The 20475-nt window shown below is 40.5% G+C and overlaps 3 protein-coding genes across 4 annotated transcripts in view; 1 reads left to right on the forward strand and 2 right to left on the reverse strand.

The window, feature by feature from the left end:
• Positions 1-20475, reverse strand: part of LOC110962536 (pyruvate carboxylase, mitochondrial) — a 627844-nt gene that overhangs the window by 453396 nt on the left and 153973 nt on the right.
• On the forward strand, positions 364-3208 carry cdca9 (cell division cycle associated 9). Its single transcript, XM_022210620.2, has 10 exons — positions 364-726; positions 806-937; positions 1045-1085; positions 1175-1226; positions 1318-1370; positions 1728-1789; positions 1862-1942; positions 2615-2696; positions 2842-2928; positions 3034-3208. The coding sequence occupies exons 1-10, from the start codon at positions 618-620 to the stop codon at positions 3085-3087; spliced, it is 753 nt and encodes a 250-aa protein (XP_022066312.2). The 5' UTR covers positions 364-617; the 3' UTR covers positions 3088-3208.
• Positions 3841-7529, reverse strand: LOC110962611 (perilipin-2). 2 transcript variants are annotated; one of them, XM_022210611.2, is made up of 7 exons: positions 7453-7529; positions 7194-7264; positions 6416-6611; positions 6036-6118; positions 5605-5878; positions 4580-4758; positions 3841-4462 (listed from the first exon to the last, which is right to left on the reverse strand). In XM_022210611.2, the coding sequence occupies exons 2-7, from the start codon at positions 7221-7223 to the stop codon at positions 3926-3928; spliced, it is 1299 nt and encodes a 432-aa protein (XP_022066303.1). In that variant the 5' UTR covers positions 7224-7264; positions 7453-7529; the 3' UTR covers positions 3841-3925. The 2 variants fall into 2 exon arrangements, with proteins under 2 accessions (XP_022066303.1, XP_022066296.1); XM_022210604.2 differs by having other exon boundaries at positions 7182-7264; positions 7453-7469.

Consider the following 20475-nt stretch of genomic DNA (forward strand, 5'->3'; position numbering starts at 1 on the left):
AAGTTATTGGATGCAAAACTGTTGAGGGAATGAGAAAATGAAAAAGTTGTTATGAGGAATGCAAAATTGTGGAAGGAAAAATAGTTGGAACGAACCAGAAAAGTCTTGCAAGGAGGACAAAAGGTTTTTGCAGGGGATAAAAAAAAAAGTTAAATGAGGAAATGCAAATTAAACTTTTTCCCTTGACCCTTGTGGTGCTCCATATCCATATTATCATTAACACAATTTAGTATATTGATCCCACAGACTGACTTTGATTGAGCTTTAATAAATACAGCACAACAAATAAATTAAGACGCATGCGCAATTCAAATAATTTTCTAGAACTGCGCCACAACTTGATTCCACATCTTGGCTTTTTTTTAACAGGCAGTTTTAAAGACTACACTAAGGCCAATATTTTTTTTTAAACTAGCTATATAATATAATTAATATAATTATAATATAATATAATATATTCAGACCGATTCGGACGCATACAAGTCGAACCGCATCCTTCCGCCTTGTCGCACAGCTGTGTAATCAGCGCATGGATATATTAATTAGCGGTGCTGCGGCCTCCGGTGCGTTATTAACTGGACTCGTTTCCACGCCGCAAGAAAAGCTGAAGTTAAAACATGCCGGTCAGGAAAAAAAACACCGCATCTGGACCCAACAAAGAGCAGCTTAGCAGAGACGTGCGGCGGAGCAGACTGACGCTGTTCATCCAGCAGTTCGAGAAAGAAGGTTTGGAAGTTTGGCAGCTCAAATGTCCAGTTTTAAATCCGCTATTTTTTTTAAAGTCTTTAAAAGCGTTTCTTTACAGCTCAGGAGCGCACGAACGGGCTGGAGGCCAAAATGGAGAACATGCTAGCCACAGTGGACAAGGCGTTCAAAGTGGAGCTGATGAAGATGCCTCCTTCTCTGCAGAACACCCTCATAGGAGATTTAATAAGACGTGAGTGTATATTAGTCACAAGTTTAGTTGATAATTAACCTGGATTCAAGCTGGAAACAGATTTAACTTGTTTGTTTGTTTGTTTTAAATAAATTCTTCCTTGGTAGAGGATGAAGCGTCAGCCAGTGAGGTTTCAATTGCCATGAAGGTAAGTTAAGCCCCCCCCCCCCTTAAAAAAAATTAGAATTTAATATTTTTATTTTTTATTATGACAGTGATAATTGTCATCTTCTGCAGAATGAATCCCGTGAGATGCCACAGCCACTCAAGAAGAGACGAAGCAAAAGATGTAAAAAACGAAACAAAACAACGTATATTTTACAAGCAATAACTTACCCTGATATGTCCACATATCACTTCTTTCTTCTTTTTATCTGTAGTAAAATCGGCTGATTCTCCATCCGGCCCCACAGCCTCCTCCAAAGTGTCCAAGGTTGGTGATGTTTGTGAAAATTTTCCACTGTCAGAAAAACAAAACAGTGTAATCTAACATGTAAAACTGCTCCGTGGTTGAAGCAGAAGGTATTTTAGAAGTATGTGTCTGCAGAAGAGGCATTTCTGGGATCCTTGTTTTTCATTAGTCTAACCCAGACACTGTTTTTAAAAAAATAAGTTAAAAAAAAAGGGACTATGTGGAATAAACCTTTAAATCCATAACTAATTAGATATAGAATACTATTTGGGTGGACTAAACCTTTAAAAATTCTTGGACACAAAGTGGTATACATACTCAGGTTTAATGTTCAGAATGTTTCTAAATGCATGTTTCTCGTAATTTCGTTATTTCTAGGGAGGAAAGGGGGCAAAAAGGACCAGAACATTAGTTGGGAGTAACAGCGCCGGAAACCTCATGTAAGATCAGAATGTACGGTGAAGAAATGTGTTTAGTATTCTTGACCGGCAGCTGTGTTTGTGTTTGTGCAGAGGATCTGCAGTTGCCGGCAGCAGAACTCAAACCCGCTTGACGAATCGCAAAACCACTGAGCAGACCAAAGGGAAACTCAGGTCTGTTGCTGCCCGTTTCTCTTTAGAATAGATTTGAAGATTCTTTTATTGTAGCGCTCTTAATGGCCCCTTTTTTTTTTTTTTTTTTTTTTTTTTGTATTTTAGATTTGCATTTATTCTTTGACACCTCAGCTCTTCTGGTAGTGGCTTTTTAATTGCACCAAAAGTCAGAACAAAAATCCAGAGTGAGGCAGCATTGTAGTTATTATGGTCTGTATCTCTGGAGCAGAAGAGATATTTAAAAATCAAATTCAAGGCCTGTGTTTTTAGTTTGGCTTGTGATTGCTTTTATTCATTACCATTTACTGTCTTTAAAACAAACTTTACTTTTGGTTTTTCTCTATTTAGTTAAATATCTACATATTTTAGTTGATTTAATCCTTAATTTATTCATTTCTTTATTTTTGATGTATATTTTGTCCTCTTTATTTGTTTGAACACTTCCTCTTTCATTGTTTTATCTTTATTTTATCATTTTGACTGATCCTACCTCTGGTGTTTCCTCATTGCATGCATTTATTCAGAATCCCTCTTTATTTCTAGCACGATGCCTCTTTTTTTCCTTCTGTTTGTACAGCACAGCCCCTGTAGGTAATTTAACATGTGACGGGTACATATGTTCTATCCGGATGTGGCTGAAACGCACTGATACCGAGTCCTGTGTTGTCTCAGGTCTGTCGTCTCTACTGGTGATCTGCACTGTTTGATGGCAGGAGCTCCCGCTCACATCACTGTGACCACAGCACAGGGGCAGGTATGTGATGCTTTTATTTTGGTGAGCATCTATCTAGAGGAAGTCATGATTTCATTTAAAGCCAGGAGGGTGTGTTATGAATCCAGGCTGCTTGTTGGGTTTCAAAGTGTTTAAATGTTTGATTCCTGCATGCTTTTCTTTGAAGACGTTCAGTTTTTCTGAAGAGACCAAGAATGAAATCAATGTGGACCTGCTGGATGATGTGGCCTGGTGCCAGATCCAGAAGCTTATGGTAACCCAAAGCTCATCTTTACTTTTATCTGAGGGTCTGATGAAAGAAAAAAAGACTTTTGAATGGCCAGTAATCCTTCTTGCATGTTTAATTTTGGATTTCCAGAGTCTGATGGATTATCTGTCTCGGCAAAGTCGCTGTTCGAGTAAAGATTCCTGAACATCCAGCTGGATTCTGCTCACCCTTTTCTAGTTAATAACAGCTTTTAATACTTGTAACTTTCATTTAATTCTTGAGTGGTTTTAAAAATTTAATAAAGCTTATTTGTGTGGCCATCTGATGTTTTGTTGTGGTTTTTCTGTTTGAGTTTGGAAAAAAGACTGGGGTATGAGTTAAGACTTATTCTTCATCCTACTCCTGTTCTTGTACATGGGATGTGTGTATTCTGTGCTTTATAAATTGTATCTATTTGTTGATTTTTACACATTACCATGGAAAAGAATAAATGAAATTTGTGTACCTGTTGCCTGTCAGTATAAAACTGTTTACTTGGTAGTTTTCAAGCATTAAATCTGCTTCATAATGGAAGGGGAAGGATTTCAGCTGATAACTAAAATTACTTTTTCCATGTTCAAACATGATTAATAAATGTAATCTGACATGTGACTTGAATTTGAGTGTTTAGTTGAAAAAGTACAGGATCACAAGTTGTAAGTGTGAGTTCTTTAAGTTAATATCAGAATAATTTAAATGTCTTTCCTCTACATAAGGGAAGACCCAGAAACTACAAATAAATGGTTCCAGGAGACTTCATGTAGAAAGGCCTCTGGCTTCAGTTCTGCCAAACTGACTGGAAAATGTCTCAATTACAAAACCGGACAAGGAATTGACAAGTCACTTTTTTTTGAAGGTCAATAGAATTAGAACAGGAAGAAAATGAAGTAAAAAATTGGATTTTTTTTGACACAGAACTATAGAGCATTGAACATGTTTTAATAAGAGTGAAATCTTTGCCTACTGCCACAGAATACAATAAAACTCTGAGCATATAGTGGGATCACTGCTCCTGAGGGGACTGTAGTGACTCCATCTCCACCTCCATGGGCTCCTCCCTGAGCAGCTGAGAGGAAGCACATCTGGAGGGTGAAGCTTGGAGGTCAGCAGAGGTGGATGCTCGGGTGGGTTGGGGGTCCACGCGGGAGTAGAAGGGACCCACCAGCCAGTTGAGCGGTGTGTTGTTGACCAGGTAATCCATGACGTTGTCCAGGGAATCTTTCATTTTGTGCAGCTGAGCTTTGCTGCTGGCCAACACGGTGTCTGGAAGATCTCCCAGAACCCTGGCTCTGCTGAAGCTGCTGTAGACCTGCAAGGCCGAGTGGCTAAGGGAGAGCGCCTCCTGTTGGATGTTGTTGGGGAGACCCTGTAGACTGGAGACCAGGACCAGGCAGGTGGTCTGGAGCTGCTGGGTGAGGGAACGTGCCAGAGCCAAGGTGCGAGACTCGATCACCTCTGCTTCATGACCCTTCTCCTGACTGCCACCAGCGGACCTCCATGCCACCGAGGAATTCACCTTGTTCTTTCTGCGATTTTCAATCTAGACAAAAACAAATCATGCTTTCAATAATTCACTTCAAGACACTTCTTAAATGTTGCTAGCAAGCAGTCCTTGAAGTGTATTTATGCAGATTTCCTCATGAGAAATGAGACCCACCCGCTCAAAAGTGGAGTTGAGCTCAGAAATGAACTCCATGCTGCGTTGCTTCCCTTCCTGTATTGTGGCCATGGCCGTGGTGTACGCTCTCCTTCGCAGTTTGGTGGAGAGGCAGCCCAGGCGGACGTAGTAGCTCGGCTGCTTTACGTCGATGCTCTTCTCCGTTTTTGCCTCCAGCTCTGTCACAAGGCAGAAAAATATGAATTTTTGACATTGATCGGCAAGTTCAGCTCATTACTTCGTTAGTGATGAGTTTGGTCATGAAAAGTTAATCGATTTCAGGTTTGAGCGTTAATTTACAAGTGTGGCGGTTCTCGTTTTTGAATTTCTATTGTGGATCAGTTAGTTTCAGTATCAGAACATTTCAAACTGTTGAGCTGATAATCCTTCTTGTGCATTAGATTTTGCATTTTCATGGCAAGGAAATGTTAAGTGTCCCATTAAATTTGAAGTCAAACATATGAATGCTCCGTTCCCACTTCATGACTCTGTCTGATGTTTTCAGTCATTTAAAAAAACAAAACAAAACACAGACTTATGGTTTGAACTTGAAATTCCATCATGTTTGCAAGAATCTGAGCCTGTAAAACATTAACCAGTTAATCCCTGAAAACTGCTTCATTTAAGCTAACCTAGTGAACAGGATTGCTTGCTATAAGCTTCTGCACATTACAGCTCTGTTCCAACAACAGCTCCTTTTAATGACACTGAAAAACAGACCACTCATGCAAGTTTACATTCTTAGATATGCACAATCCGATAAGTGTTTGCCTGGAAACTGAACCAAGAACATCTTGAACAACAAACTCCAGCTGACCTTTGATACAGCTTGTTACAAATAACCTTAGCTCACCAGACTTTGTGCTTTCTTTGAAGCAAAAATAAATGAAAATCTATTTTTTGTACTAACAGCACATCTTTACGATAAAAAAAATTATTATTTTAGGTTTGATTTAAAAGCATGAGTAACTTTCCAGCCTTGTGGCTTTTTGAATAGTTAAAGTAAAGTTGTTGACCCCACTCACCCAGTTCTTCCTCCGTCAGAGGTAAATAATGCTCCACCAGACTCTCAGATGTACTGAGGGCCGTGTCCACTCCGCTGCTGACCAGCTGAGCCACTTTGCTTTCAAGCACCGAGCTCACACTCCCGCTGACCACAGCCTTGGTTTTCTCCATCCTGTCCTGCACAACGCCCACGACGCTGGTCAGAGTGTCCGAGACGGTTCCCTTAGCCTCGGACACTCGGCCCGTCATCACGTCTTTAGCAGTGGTTACCACATCCTTAGCGCTGGAAACGATCTGAGCCGAAGACAAAAAATACAATTTTTTTTAATGATTAAAAGCTGGTGACAGAACAGCAGTTGTGAAAAACAGGACATGGGTCATGACTCAGTGTGTCGAGATTAGTCCACATCAATGTTACACAATTTGGCTTATTGGTGAAAGCAGTGCAGACCTGATCTGAGGGCTGGTGGAGAATTGGCAGAGTTTTCTCAATCTTGTCCAAACCTTTACAGGCCAGGTTGTTGGCGATGGCAACTACAGAAAGAAAAGAAATTAGGCAAGCTGAAACGAAGCTGTAACTACGCCTACTGTGAAAATACTACACAGAAAACTAATTAAATGTTCCTAATTACACATCCAAGCTGTATTACAAGTTCTGTGCTTCATTGCTGGGTGACTACACTAACTAGGTGAAAGATCATGATGAGCAAGAGGCAGCAGCCTGACCTGAACTTCCTGTTTCAAGCTCTGCCTGCATGACTCAGCTGGTCAAAGCGCAGCTATCCTTACAGTTTCACTATGACTAGATGCAGTTGGAAATTAGGCTCTTACGTTGAGGTTCCAGCTTGTCGATGATGGGTGAGGCGGTGGTGAGGGCCACAGAGGTGAGGGTCCGGACTCCCTGCTCGGCAGCCTCACACACGGTCCTGATGTACGGGTGGTTGTCTTTGGTGTTGGAGTAGACGCTGGAAACCAAGCCGTAGGTGGAAATAACCAGAGGGAGGCTGGTCACTCGCTCTACCACACTCTGTGGGGCAACAGGAAGAGATTTAGTACACTGACAGTACTTTTGAGTCCAGCTACAATAAAAACAACATCTTTTTTGAACACCTACAGTATTTAAATTTGCAGTTTCACTTGGGTGTGCATGTTTTTTTTTTGGACTAGAGCGTATTTAAATTGGTTTAGATCCAAAAGGTACAAGCATGAAAGTTATTAAACTAAAAGATTATTGCAAAATAAATACCATTAGTTATGTACAGATAACACATATGCTCATTTTTATTTTATTCTTCTTATACAGTTTGATTATTGTATAGATAACATGTCAGCCAACTATTCTGAATTTTTTAGACACTGATTATTGCAAAACATGGATTTCATTTCTCTACATAGAAAACCCAGAAGCTGCTTTTATTATTTCCAAAAACTCCATTAGTTTCTATATATAGATAACACAACTGGTTTTGATTTTGGTTTCTAGACAGTTTGATTATTGCCCAAAATCCTTTGACTTTATATTTTAAAGTACCAATTTCACTTCCCCAATTGTCATTCACGTCTGAATTACAGCCCACAAAAAATAGCTAAAACCTACTGTGTAATTCACCTGACTTGAGATAACTTCAGCTGCTGCCATCTCTGCTCAATGTAATCCCAGGGAGAGAAAACCAAGCTTTTCTGTCGAAGAAAACAACAAACACATCAGTTTCTGAGCAAACTCAAAAGTTGAGAGTAAATAACCGGTTACTTCCGTATTCCAGTCAAACTGTCTTAAAGCTATAACGTAATAAAAGCTCACATAATTAATGACAGCTGCTATAAAGGTGTCACTGTTAAAAAATAAATAAATTAAAGCGCAAACTTACCGAGTAATACCGATTGTTTCCACACTGTCAACGAACTGACTGATGCTACGGCCAGCAGCAGCTGTTCTTATAGGTTGCAGTTATCGCGAGATTTAGTCCACTGTGTTGACGTAAGCGACAGTAATGTTTGTAGGTCAAAGGTAAAAGAGGTAGAAGTTGATTCTGGTGGGGGAATTCCTGTGAAACCAGCATTAACAACCACTGACACACTTTAGCACTCTGATTTCATGCAATTACATCAGTCTGTCACATTGTTCTGGTCAAAATAGAAATTTCAAATTTTCTGTAAACTTTAAATGAAGACCTGTATCTTAAACTCAGCATTATTTGACATTAATTTTAATTCTATAAGTATGAGTGTATCTAATCTTACCTCAGGAGTAATTTTGATCAATATAAACTCATCCCTTACACATAACATTGACTTTATTTTATATTTTTGATGTTACTCTTTCTTTAATTACAACATAAGTAATAAAATCTTGGACAAACGTTGTAAATTTGCTATAACATTATTATCACTGATATTTAAAATAAGAGTTTATTTTCCCGCAGGACACTAATAAAAACATTTTCTTCATTTCATTCGTAATGAAATAAGTTCATATTTTGTATTAAATGGCAAAACAGAAACCAACAGGTCAACAGGTGTTATTCAGGCATCCCCAGAAGCCTGCTTAATGTGTAGTGCTAATTACGACATAAAAAGAAAGTAATTTTGAAGTTTTTTTTTTTTTAACATTATGACTGTTCAAAATGAGGATGTAGTGGAACACAAAAAGTCTCCCCAGTTCATTTTAATTCACTATTTTCTCACAATGGATAGAAGCAATGCAATTTATGAGAAAAACATTAGGTGACTTCTCAAAGTTAATGCAAGAAGCCTGACCCAGACAACACCTCTCTTAATTAATTTCTGCTTATATTCATTGCTTAAATAGAGCCGTACATTGCAGATAAACAGGCCTGTGCTTGCCAGTAGCTCATTGGAGCCAGATGTGCGTCTCTGGTTCTAATTTGAGAGCTTCTCTGTGTTTTTCTCCATGTGTCAGTGCTTATTTCTATTTTTGCTTGTGTTATTAAAAATGGGAATTAGGTGTTAATGCAGTGTCTCTGGATGCTCCACATTTGGAGGCTAGACGAGGAAACCTGGGCTCAGTTCAGATTATTGAATTGGCCGACACATCGGGGTTCTGGATTGAGTTGATGAACCTTTTGGGTCCTGTTTATCCCCCTTTATGCAACTCAAATAGGCCCCATATGAAAATGTTGGCGGCAGTAAACCACAGTTACTGAGATTCTGTCTGAGGGACGATGAAAGCTTTGAAATTAGTTCGGATTCACTGAAGAACTGCAATAAGTCTGTATAAGTGACTGAGAGTCTGATGAAAGTGTTCAGTAGTAGATGAACTTCCCCACGCGTATGTCGAGTCAGACACCACGTTGCACTGGACGTTGATCAGATCATATTTTATTGTGCACGTCATGTTCTCCAAACTGCTGTGATCAGCCTTTGTGTGGTCTGATGGCAACAAAGTCCACCAGTTGATCAAGAACAATGCCATGATTAAATCATGACTCATCAGAGTGACTTGATGAACTCTACCAGGCTTTCAGAGCTGCTCGTTCGGCTCAGATTTTCTTAGTAAGTGTAATAATTAATCTGTAATATGGGGGTCAATGTAATGTGATTCCAAATCATCAGTTTAAGTGAAGAAATGCATCAAAGTCCCTCTCCTGTCATTGACTAACCCCTTAAAAGCTCATCACTGTGTATCAAAGTTACATATTCAGAGGTTTTTCTTTGTTTACATATGAAACATTGCCATTGCAAAAAAAATCCAATTTTTATGTTGTTTTTTTTGCATTCTATATGTATATTAAAACAAGATTTCAGTGTGTGAATGTGTGTGTGTGAATGGGTGAATGTATTGTATCTTGTAAAGCGCTATAAAAATACAGACCATTTACCATTTGTATTTTATTTAAAAACAAAGCACTTGATTTTCACCACATGGGGACTTTAAATGTATTGTAATATAACTTCAACCACCATCACAACAATATTAAGGGGTAATTTGATATTTGTAATATTTGGAGAAAAAAATTAAGAAAAAATGTTCCTGAAAAACTCTGTTCAAAGACAGTTAATGTTCAAGATAAAATGACTTAAAATGACTCCATTAATAAAGCAACTGATAGCATGTACGATATAGAAAACTAGGATTCGATCAGAATACATGATTTACTGCATCTGTAAACTTCCTTTCTCCTCAAAACTGTGTTTGAGTGACAGATTATTTGGGAAGAATGACACACATGTCTAGTCCATGACATTATCTGGGTCACTACAGTTCACTGACCTATTTAATCATCAGCTGACAATCTGACCATTCAGCAGATGAAGGTAAAAGTTCACACTCTTTCGAAATACACTTTTAGTTTCGTTTCTACCCCCAGGAGGGTATATGTGGCTGTTGTTTCCACCATATCTGATGCGTGTATGTATAAACACGTTTTGGTTGAGATTTAGTAAGTTCTTGCCACGTTTTTACTGTATACACTGATGACTGAATTACACCTCAGTCACGCTATAATGCATCTTTGTATTATTTACAGATTTAATCCACTAGATGGCGCCAGTGTAGACAAAGTTCACGCTGATTCAACGGTTCAGTCTGTGGGTTTCCTGCTTCTGCTCATGAAAAGTGGTAATTTCTTTTGCCCTATTCCTTTTAATTTATCATTTTCATCTTGATAAGTCTGGTCCAACCAGAATGTACTTGTATTAAACATGTCTGCACTTGTGCTTTTTATCTTGAACAGGCTCTTATTTGTTGTCATGTTTTGTCTTTTTTTCTGCTGTTTTTCTCAGTTAATAATTTAATGAATCTGTGTGCACTTTATCAATTTTTGAAATTGTAAGTACTATTTTTAAAATTATGTTTCTGTATTTTGTAATTTACTTGCCTTTGCCTAAAATATAAGATTATATATAAATAAACTTGCATCAGTTTAGTTACACATGTTACAGAAAGGGCTTTTTTTTTTAACATTTTGTTGTCAAAAGTACAAAAATAGAAATTTATCTCATCACATAAACACTATGGTAACAGACTAAAACAGAGAACACACAAAGTTATGAGTCAAAAGGAAACCAACATAATTACAAAAAATCTAAAATTGAGAATTAAGAACAAAAGAACTACAAAACAAAACTATGGAATTTAAATGTACATTTTTTAAGCTATATTTCTAATGCTCTCATTTGTGTTACTCATTTACAGTTTACTCATGTATGGTTGGAGTGCTGTGACGGCTGACATGCATAATTCCAGTATGATTATTTTATGAGGTTGCAAAAATCTTCATTTTATTCAAAAAATTCAAATCTTGCAAAGCACAATTACCCAAATGGAAACATGGTCCACACAAGTGGGATGTAGAGCTCCTTGCTACAGCTGGTACATTGATTTACTGCTGCAAGTATCAGGATTTAGTCTAAGCCATATCATAAGACCACAGATGTACCGGACAGCTAGTATCCTGATGATCTGAGCCAAGTCTCCTGCTTCTCTCATCCTGCAGACAGTTTAGGGAAACAAAGATCTGCCTGGAGGCTCTTCCCACCTGCATCCCGAGGGGGGTCTGCTGGTGTGCAGCTGGCAGCAGGAGGGGGATTGGAGATCCTCGCTCAGGGATCGCTCCATTGTGCCCTCAGAGACAGGTTGGGATGCAGGCAGTGTGCCAAGGCTCCCGGCTGGGTAACGGATACCTGAGGGCTACTGGGAAAGTGTCACACCTCCGGATCACACACAGTCAGAGGCGCTGCAGGAAGAAAGAGCTCAGACAGGAAGAGAAAGACGGCGGCAGAGTGGCTGTCCTTTGGCTTTAAAGCCGAGGAGAAAGAAAGTGACAAGTCTTTGGTGCAGTGGTATGCTTTGGTTAACTCTACACTCTGCTGTCTGTCAGTGGAAGCTGTGGAGGTGACAGGTGGCTGCAGCTGCCCATCACACCTGGAAGTGGGAACTGTGTGTTCACTTAATACAGTGGTTTCAGATACAAAACTTTAAATTCAAAACTGCTGAAAGTTCACTAGATTAACCTCTAAATATCCTGAAGTCAATTTTGTGGAATAAAATGACACACCAAATATAAATAAAATAACAGAATTAAAGGGAATATTCTGTGGCTTTTAGCTTTGGGTTTCCTTATACTATAAATAAGGTATTTCTGATCTTTTTCTTCTCCATCTATAACTGATTGATTGATTGATTGATTATAAGCCAATTTTAAACCCTATTTAAGTCCAGCTTCAAAGTATAAAAAGCAACCAGACATCTGAATGTGATATTTTCATAATAAAATAACACAAATTTTCTTGTGCTGTAAAATTAATAATTTTATTATGTGGTTCAATATATAATTGTAGGACTTTATGTATCATAGTTGACATTTGTGCTGTTTTTAGGTCTAAAATCAACATGGCCGCCTCTAACCAAACACCACATGGCATTTTTACAGAAAGATTCTTCTAAATATTATAAATACAACTGAGTAAAATCGAAATTGAAAGTTATTCATACAGATATTGTAGAAAATCTGTTAACATGCAATAAACCCACTACTTTATATTAAATAACTCAGAAAGCCTTGGAGTCTTCCAGTCTTTTCTTCAGGAGGAAATGACATCATGTGCAGCAGGTCATGTGATCTGGAATTAACACACTCAATTAGAACTTTTTTTCAATGAGGAGTCGCCCTCTGCTGGCCGTTAGAGAGAATGCCAGTTCAAAGCACTTCTTTGCTTTTGGACTTGGTGGCTATGTCCATCTTTTATTTCCATACTTTGCACAATTCCTGTAGATATTATACAAATAAGGAAGACATTGGTGAGCTCAATGTCCGCTGTATTCTTATCGTCAGAGTAAATTGACACCAGAATTTCAACATCTGGGACCAAAATAGCTGCATAGGCTCTTGTAGCTCCGCTGCTAAATTTGGCTCTATTATTCTTCCCAGCCTTGGAGCAGGAGAGGTTGTGTGCACAGAAATGAATTACGTGTTAACAAGATGACGCCTGCTCTCTTGAAATAACCATTACTTTAGCTTTTAATAAACAACGGATCTGCTCAGACAATATGTGTTTAGCAAGGCAGCAACCTCGGACTTAAAGCAATCATATAGACAAGAGTCTTATTAGGCAAGGCTCTGTGCACCTGTCAGATGTAATCCTCAAATAATGACTCCGGCTCATTAGCTAAGACATCCAAGTTAACCCTCTGCACTTCACACTGTGAGGATCAAGTTAAAAAGTAAGTCAACAACTGTACATGGTGAAAAGTGTGAGAAAAGGTCAGTGTCTGCTTTGAAAATGAGATCCTGTGCATTCCAGTGGGACCACACCCTGACCCCACTTCCACACTAATGATGATTTTCGGTAATGATTTTCTCAGAGAGGAGAAAAATGAAGTCTCGTATTGCATAGCTGGAAGAGCACGGCGCTGGTCGCTGACCTGTGAGGCACAGATATACACACGTGGACAAAATTGTTGGTACCCCTCAGTTAAAGAAGGAAAAACCCACAATTCTCACTGAAATCACTTGAAACTCACAAAAGTAACAATAAATAAAAATTTATTGAAAATTAAATAATCAAAAACAGCCATTACTTTTGAATTGTTGATTAACATAATTATTTAAAAAAACAAACTAATGAAACAGGCCTGGACAAAAATGATGGTACCTCTATAAAAGATTGAAAACTATTTGACCAGAGTGACATGATTAACTCAGGTGTGTCATTTAATTGACATCACAGGTGTTTCCAAACTCATAATCAGTCAGTCTGCCTATTTAAAGGGAGACAAGTAGTCACCCTGCTGTTTGGTGAAAAGGTGTGTACCACACTGAACATGGACAACAGAAAGCGAAGGAGAGAATTGTCCCAGGACATCCGAAAAAAAATGATAGACAAACATCTTAAAGGTAAAGGCTATAAGACCATCTCTAAACAGCTTGAAGTTCCTGTGACAACAGTGGCTCATATTATTCAGAAGTTCAAGACCCACGGGACAGTAGCCAACCTCCCTGGACGTGGCCGCAAGAGGAAAATTGATGACAAATTGAAGAGACGGATCGTTGAAATTGTATCCAAAGAGCCCAGAGCAACCTCCAAAGAAATTAAAGGTGAACTCCAAGGCCAAGGTACATCAGTGTCAGATCGCACCATTCGTCGTTGTTTGAGCCAAAGTGGACTTCATGGGAGACGACCAAGGAGGACACCACTGCTGAAAAAAACTCATGAAAAAGCGAGACTGAAATTTGCAAAAATGCATGTTGGCAAGCCACAAAGCTTCTGGGAGAATGTCCTTTGGACAGATGAGACCAAACTGGAGCTTTTTGGTAAGGCACATCAACTCTATGTTCATAGACTCAAAAACCAAGCATACGAAGAAAAGAACACTGTCCCTACGGTGAAACATGGAGGAGGCTCAGTAATGTTTTGGGGCTGCTTTGCTGCATCTGGCACAGGGTGTCTTGAAAGTGTGCAAGGTACGATGAAATCTGAAGACTATCAAGGCATTCTGGAGAGAAATGTGCTGCCTAGTGTCAGAAAGCTTGGTCTCAGTCGCAGGTCATGGGTCTTCCAACAGGACAACGATCCAAAACACACAGCCAAAAACACCCAAGAATGGCTGAGAGAAAAGCGTTGGACTATTCTAAAGTGGCCTTCTATGAGCCCAGATCTGAATCCCATTGAACATATGTGGAAGGAGCTGAAACATGCCATTTGGAGAAGACACCCATCAAACCTGAGACAACTGGAGCTGTTTGCTCATGAGGAGTGGGCCAAAATACCTGTTGACAGCTGCAGAACGCTCATTGACAAATACAGAAATCGTTTAATTGCAGTGATTGCCTCAAAAGGTTGTGCAACAAAATATTAAGTTATGGGTACCATCATTTTTGTCCAGCCCTATTTCATTAGTTTGTTTTTTAAAATAATTATGTTAATCAACAATTCAAAAGTGATGGCTGATTTTGATTATTTAATTTTCAATAAATTTTTATTTATTGTTACTTTTGTGAGTTTCAAGTGATTTCAGTGAGAATTGTGGGTTTTTCCCTTCTTTAACTGAGGGGTACCAACAATTTTGTCCACGTGTGTAATTGCTGAGTCGCTCAATGGGCACATACTTTGAATGGGTCAGATGGCAGGTCAGACAATGACCACAGAAGGCTTTTCCCCCCGTGTGGCTCCGACAACCGTCCTGCATGACCCCGCCATGTTTCCACAGTATCCCATCGCAGGCCGCTTTCACAGAGCCATGCTGGGATTAGCACGCCGGCTGTTTGTGCTGGCAAAGGGGCAGCAATTCTCAGCTATATTTTCTGGGTGCCGTTGCTGATAACCACAGCGAGTCCTCGTAATTATAATATAATTGAGAATGATCTAAAACCAAATGTCCGAACTGTGCCGTCCGAGCCAGTGTTTACAGAAAACAGCTGCTTAAATAGGCACTTAGAAGGAATTAGAATAACATTTTTTATGTCCCAGCGTGTGAGTGTGTCTCTGTCTGTGTGCAAGTGCGCATACATGCGTGGGTTGGCTATTTGGGCACCTACACAGACAATCTCTTTGTTTTGGAAGTGTTCGCTTAAGTCTTCGGGGGCAGACAGGAGCCAAGAACAACGTGGGAAATGGGCCCTCGCTTCATTTCTGCTTTCTCTCTGGGCTATTCCTTTGCAGTCTCACTGTCAGACGGACATTCAGCTGGCCTCCAAAACAGTACCTGAGGTGTGCAGGAGTTTGAAGAACCCAGAAGAACAAGGTTTGGATGTGAGGTTAGTCAGAATGGGAACCGAGTGGCAGCTGACAGCCGGGCCAAGCTGTCTGTCATTTCCCCTCTTCTCCTCTGTCTTGCTTTTCCCTTTCACACAGACAAAAAGACATGCAGACCTCCGCTCAGGTGGTCTCTATGGGCAGCCAGGGGTCCTGCAGCACAGTACATGATCCTGACATGTGAAGCAGCCTGGCTGGATTCACTCTGCAGTGTTTCATGACACACGGTGCTTGCCATCCATTCGGCAATTATTTTTTTCGTATTCCAGGAATTAAAGGAGATGAGTCATGTGAATGGCGATGCAAAAATCAAGCCCACATGTTTACTGGCATCTCCTGAAAGCCGTAGGGAACACCTGACTAATTATGTTGCAAGTATTGTCTCACTAATGTGATTCAGACTTCAGACAGGAAAGTTGGAAAAGTGAAGCAAACAAGGGGACAAAAAAGTAGAAGTGGTCTTTATATATTCGGTTACAAAACATAATAGAATAGGAATAGCTGTGAAAATTTACTCTGTGGTTCTACCTCAGCTCTTGAGCTCTTAAACTTTGATTGAGTGAAATGAGGCAGAGATTAAATCCAGGCAAGATGGAGGGAAAAAATGACTAAACTCTTGCAAACATCGACATTGAATCAAGTAGAATTCATACCTGTAATCACACTTTAAGGTGTGTTAGATTTCCATTCTGCAAATTTTCAGCACTATTTAAGTTATACACCAATCAGCCACAGCATTTAAACCACTGAGAAGTGACTAGCGTTGATCTTCTCGTTACAATGCAATGTTCTGCATTGAAACCTTTAGTCCTCGCTTTCTTGTGGATGTTCCTTTAAAACTTAACACCCACCTTAAAGCTATTCCAAAACAATACAGCACTCCTACAGGAACTTGCGGTCCATTTTAGGCCTTTGTGCATGTTCCAACGGCAAGACTCGCCCCCGTAGAGCCTCTTTCAGGGCTGTTTTCAAACTCAAAAGATGTAGCAACTTCAAGTTAGTTACTTTTGCGCAGCCCTAAGAAACTGTAGCGAGTGTAATAAACTCCCAGACAACGCATAAAGCTGCTCTCTCAAGGATTGTTTCTCTTGTAAAACATCATCTTTAATGTAAAATTCCATTATTCTATGTCCTACAAGTGTCACAGAAGAGAGATTATTTCCAACAATGAATATTTATTTTGTTTCTTGTGCTCAAAGTCATAGTTTAGTTTTCTGTATCCAAGAAGAAGAACAAGACAGGCTCAAAGGGTCAATTAAGGTAGCCTAGACAACCCACGGCAACGAATTTAATTCTCTGCCAGGGTGGGTCTAGTTACCTTTGGTAAGCCTCGAGGTTGGATGCTCCTAAAACTGACCGACGAATCACCATGAAGTGTAGAGTCAGAAGGCGGCCATAACTAAGTGACGACAGAGGCGCGACGATTCTGACAGAAACAACCGGAAACAACTAGCTTAGCCGCGCTAGACAACCCACGGCAACGAATTTAATTCTCTGCCAGGGTCAACAACAAAAACGACAACAGTTGTTGAGCTCCATTAGCACCGACTCTGAATAATCTTTCTGTTAACATGTCTTTAATATACTTGAGCTTCACCCATTGACTGTATAAATAAGGCTTCACTGAACCATAGATATCTATGCACCGAACTCCCTTATCCTCTGATGTCCAGTGCTCTAGGAACTGCGTCAGCCTATTCGTTGCACTGATTGGTTGTATACCTACCCAATTGCTGCAGAGTGATTTGAAAGACAACCTTTTAGCCCACCTCCCTCCCTGTCCAGAGTTCCTAGACCCTTGCGTCTTCAGACCTGGGTCTAGCGTGGCTAGGCTACAATTAAGGTGCTGTTTATTCAAATGCTTGTGCCACCTAGTGCTTTCCCTGGGTACTGCAGAGGAAGTGCACCACAAAAACTGCTCAGGAATGGCGCAAGAAGCATGACAAAGAGCCCAAGGCATCCAAACTGACAATGCAACGGAACAAGCCTGATCCATGAAGGCCAGAAGGTGGCTTAGGTGTAATGACTGATTGGTGATTTTTCCAAAGTAGTAAAATTGTGGCATCATAGCTCTTTTTCTACAATCAAACTAAAACGTTAATCTTTAACCGTAGCTGTTTAGTCCTCTGTGCCCCAAACAATGCTGTTCAATTCCTCTGCCAGCAACTGGCCGGCAGAAGACTTACTAAAACAATAGACATCCTCTTCTACAACGTAACGGTATCCTTTTCTGCTGCTCTGCTGTTTGGTTTTTGTTGCTTAGCTGTAACATCAGTGGAAAATCTGATGAGGAAACATCCGATACTGTATCTCAGGTTAATTTTGTCGTTAGATTACCAGATTGATGTAGCACAGCAGCTCAGTCTTATTGAACTTGATCCAAAGTTATCCAAGCAAATGTATGAATATTCATCCAGCAGCATATCTGGTTTTAGCTGTAAGCCAGGATTTGTGTGTAATTAGATACTTCCCTAAAGAGAAAAAATTACACCCTTGTGTTTTCAGACGAGCTGACTGATCACTGGCAGCAGTGCGAAGAAGTGTTGTGCCCACTGTCTGCAAGTCTGACTGGTGGTTTGTGGCGTGACGCCCTGAGACAGCATGTGGAGGTTACGACATGCCCGATGGAAGGCGACGCCTGCAGCCGAAACGGATCTGCGCTGACAGACAGGCAGGTTACTGTCCCTTTAGCAAGCCTGGCATTCCCGGGACGCTGAGGCCCAGCGATGGCAGCAGCTTTCCTTTCCTCCGGAGTCTCAAGCATGAGCAGACACACGTACAAACACACACATACAGATAGCGTGCCAAATTCCACAGGGCCGTAAAGGCAATCAGGGCAGATGAGAAAAGCAACCGAGTGGCGTTAAGCTGTGTGCAGAGGGGACTGGAAAGTGCCACAACAACGCTCAGAGAAGTGCTTTATGTTGCAGGAACAGTTCACCACTTTGGGAAATAACTTTTATTTACATTCTTCCTGCATGGTTAGCTTAGTAAAACATAATTGCAACTAGAAACAGCACCTCTAAAACACAAATCCAACATGTATGAATATAAAAAGTGTTATTTATGAGAGTTTTGCATCAGATTTCTTTGCTAAAAGTAATGCCTGCCTTAATTCTTTTCTTCAATGTGTAGTTTCCAGCTGAGATTCAGTAAAATAATAAATAATAATAAACAACATGTTCATTAAAGGAGACGGGATTGCTGCTAATCGATCTATTCAAGCCCCGGTATCATCCTTCTCATCTAGACTTTAGTCAGAAGGTCAAAACTGTTTCTTCAATCGCATAATTTTATATTAGGAGATGTTGGTTTTGGGGGATAAATCTGCCTCTAATGCAAAAACAAGCTCCCTGGTGTCCCATGAAGGGCATTTTCTCTCCCTGGTATCTGGCAAATTCCTGCGCTCTTTGAACACATGTGACAAGCAGCTCTTTGACTCTCGGGCCAAACATCACTGATCAAACAGCCATGTTTGGTGTCAGCTGAACGGAGACAACTAAGTTACTCATATGGGGGGCGCTGACCTGCTCCGAGTATGTTTAGCTAGGAAACCAACACATGTACTGTACAAACCGTGGACCTACTTTGCACTTGTAAAGTCATGCTTGTGTGCTGCCGGTGTGTTCACTGCCTCTAAAAAGACCCCAAAGTGTCATGGAGCATCCAGTCACTGCATTCAAATAAAAGATTTCAGCTGAAAGACTGTCATTAGCTGCCGCCTCAACCTCTTATTTGTCTTCCCACACATAAAAATCCTGTCAGATCTGTTGAGCAAACAACCGACAGATGCTATTTAAGCTCGCAGAGTTCCTAAAAATACATTTGCGCCTCGGGGGCCGTGATTTTGCAACTGGACTGATGGGGAGAGCTTTGAGCGAGTGATCCCACTGAATGTGTCCATCAATAAGAATAACAGTTGTAACATGAGGACGGAGCTTAGCTATGCACCGCCAGTCGCGGTGAATGTAAACTATTCATGTCTCAGAGTTTTAGCTGCTGCTTGCTGGGGCTTTGTGGGGTGTCTTGTGGGCGTCTCAGGGTGCCGCCGGGTGGTCAGAGTTCAATGAGAGGCTCTTTCCTCTTTTCAAAGACACTGGACTGTTCACGATGAGTGGCATGAGCAGGTAGGATTTGGGTTTCAAGGAGCGATTAAGGACGATAATTTAACCTGCGAGGTGGAGAGGAAATGATTTCAAGCCCCGCCGCAGTCGTCAGGTAAAGAGTTCCCCCTCCTCTCCTGGGGAAATAAACATTTACATTCTTGCGCTCGGTGTGTTAATAAAGATTAAGTCGAATTCATGCCTGCGTGTCAAGCAGCAATTCAGGTGGCTCATGCCACACATACCTGTATTATATTTTGGCTCTCCAACGGGCATCTCCCCCCGTCGGCCCTGTGAGCTATGCTGAGGACAGATGACATTTTGGAGAAACATTGTTATTACGGTGGCCCTGGACAGCTTCAAAAGCGACAAGCAAGTCTTAATGCCCTACCACTGTGGGCTCAGCTTCAAAGAACTCCATGCCTCTTAGTTTAATGAAGGTATGGGATCAAACGGAAGAGGAGTCGCCAGCTTTAGCTATCAATTATAATGCAAAATTCCTTCCTCTCTGGAGCGGAACGTGTTGTGGTTTATTTTAAAAATGATGTCAACACTCAAAGAAAGTTAATTTGCTCACATGATTTGTATCTAGATGTGGCATTCACATCCAGGGATACAGCAGACCTTTGTTGAACTTCATGAAAAATACTTTAAAACAGAAGGAAACCGCTATTTTTATTGGACAGGAATGACATGGGTCTCATCAAAGTAGATCAGAAACAACAGAGATTCCAGTCAAATGCCAGCAAAGGCCAAGAGTACGAAGGTTTCTTTTCATCCAGTTGATCTCATTTCATAAGCAGTCGGAGCCTGATTCAGATAAACGGCTTCCTGACCTTAAATGTCACATGGTTGGCAGCGCCGGATGGCTAACTTGAAAGACTAATGCATTTCATACTTGTGACTAAATCTAAAGCTGTGAAAAGTAGGCACAATCCTCAAGTGGTGCATAGCTGACAACACATGGTTCACGTTCCAGCCGAAGCCCGTGGACCTGTGCTGCACATGATGCAGGGAGTTAAAAAGAGGAGTGGACCTTTCTGAGCTGCTCAGGATGATTCACTTCTGCCTGTA

The sequence above is a fragment of the Acanthochromis polyacanthus genome, chromosome 23 (genome assembly GCF_021347895.1).
Source record: "Acanthochromis polyacanthus isolate Apoly-LR-REF ecotype Palm Island chromosome 23, KAUST_Apoly_ChrSc, whole genome shotgun sequence".
NCBI lineage: Eukaryota > Metazoa > Chordata > Actinopteri > Pomacentridae > Acanthochromis > Acanthochromis polyacanthus.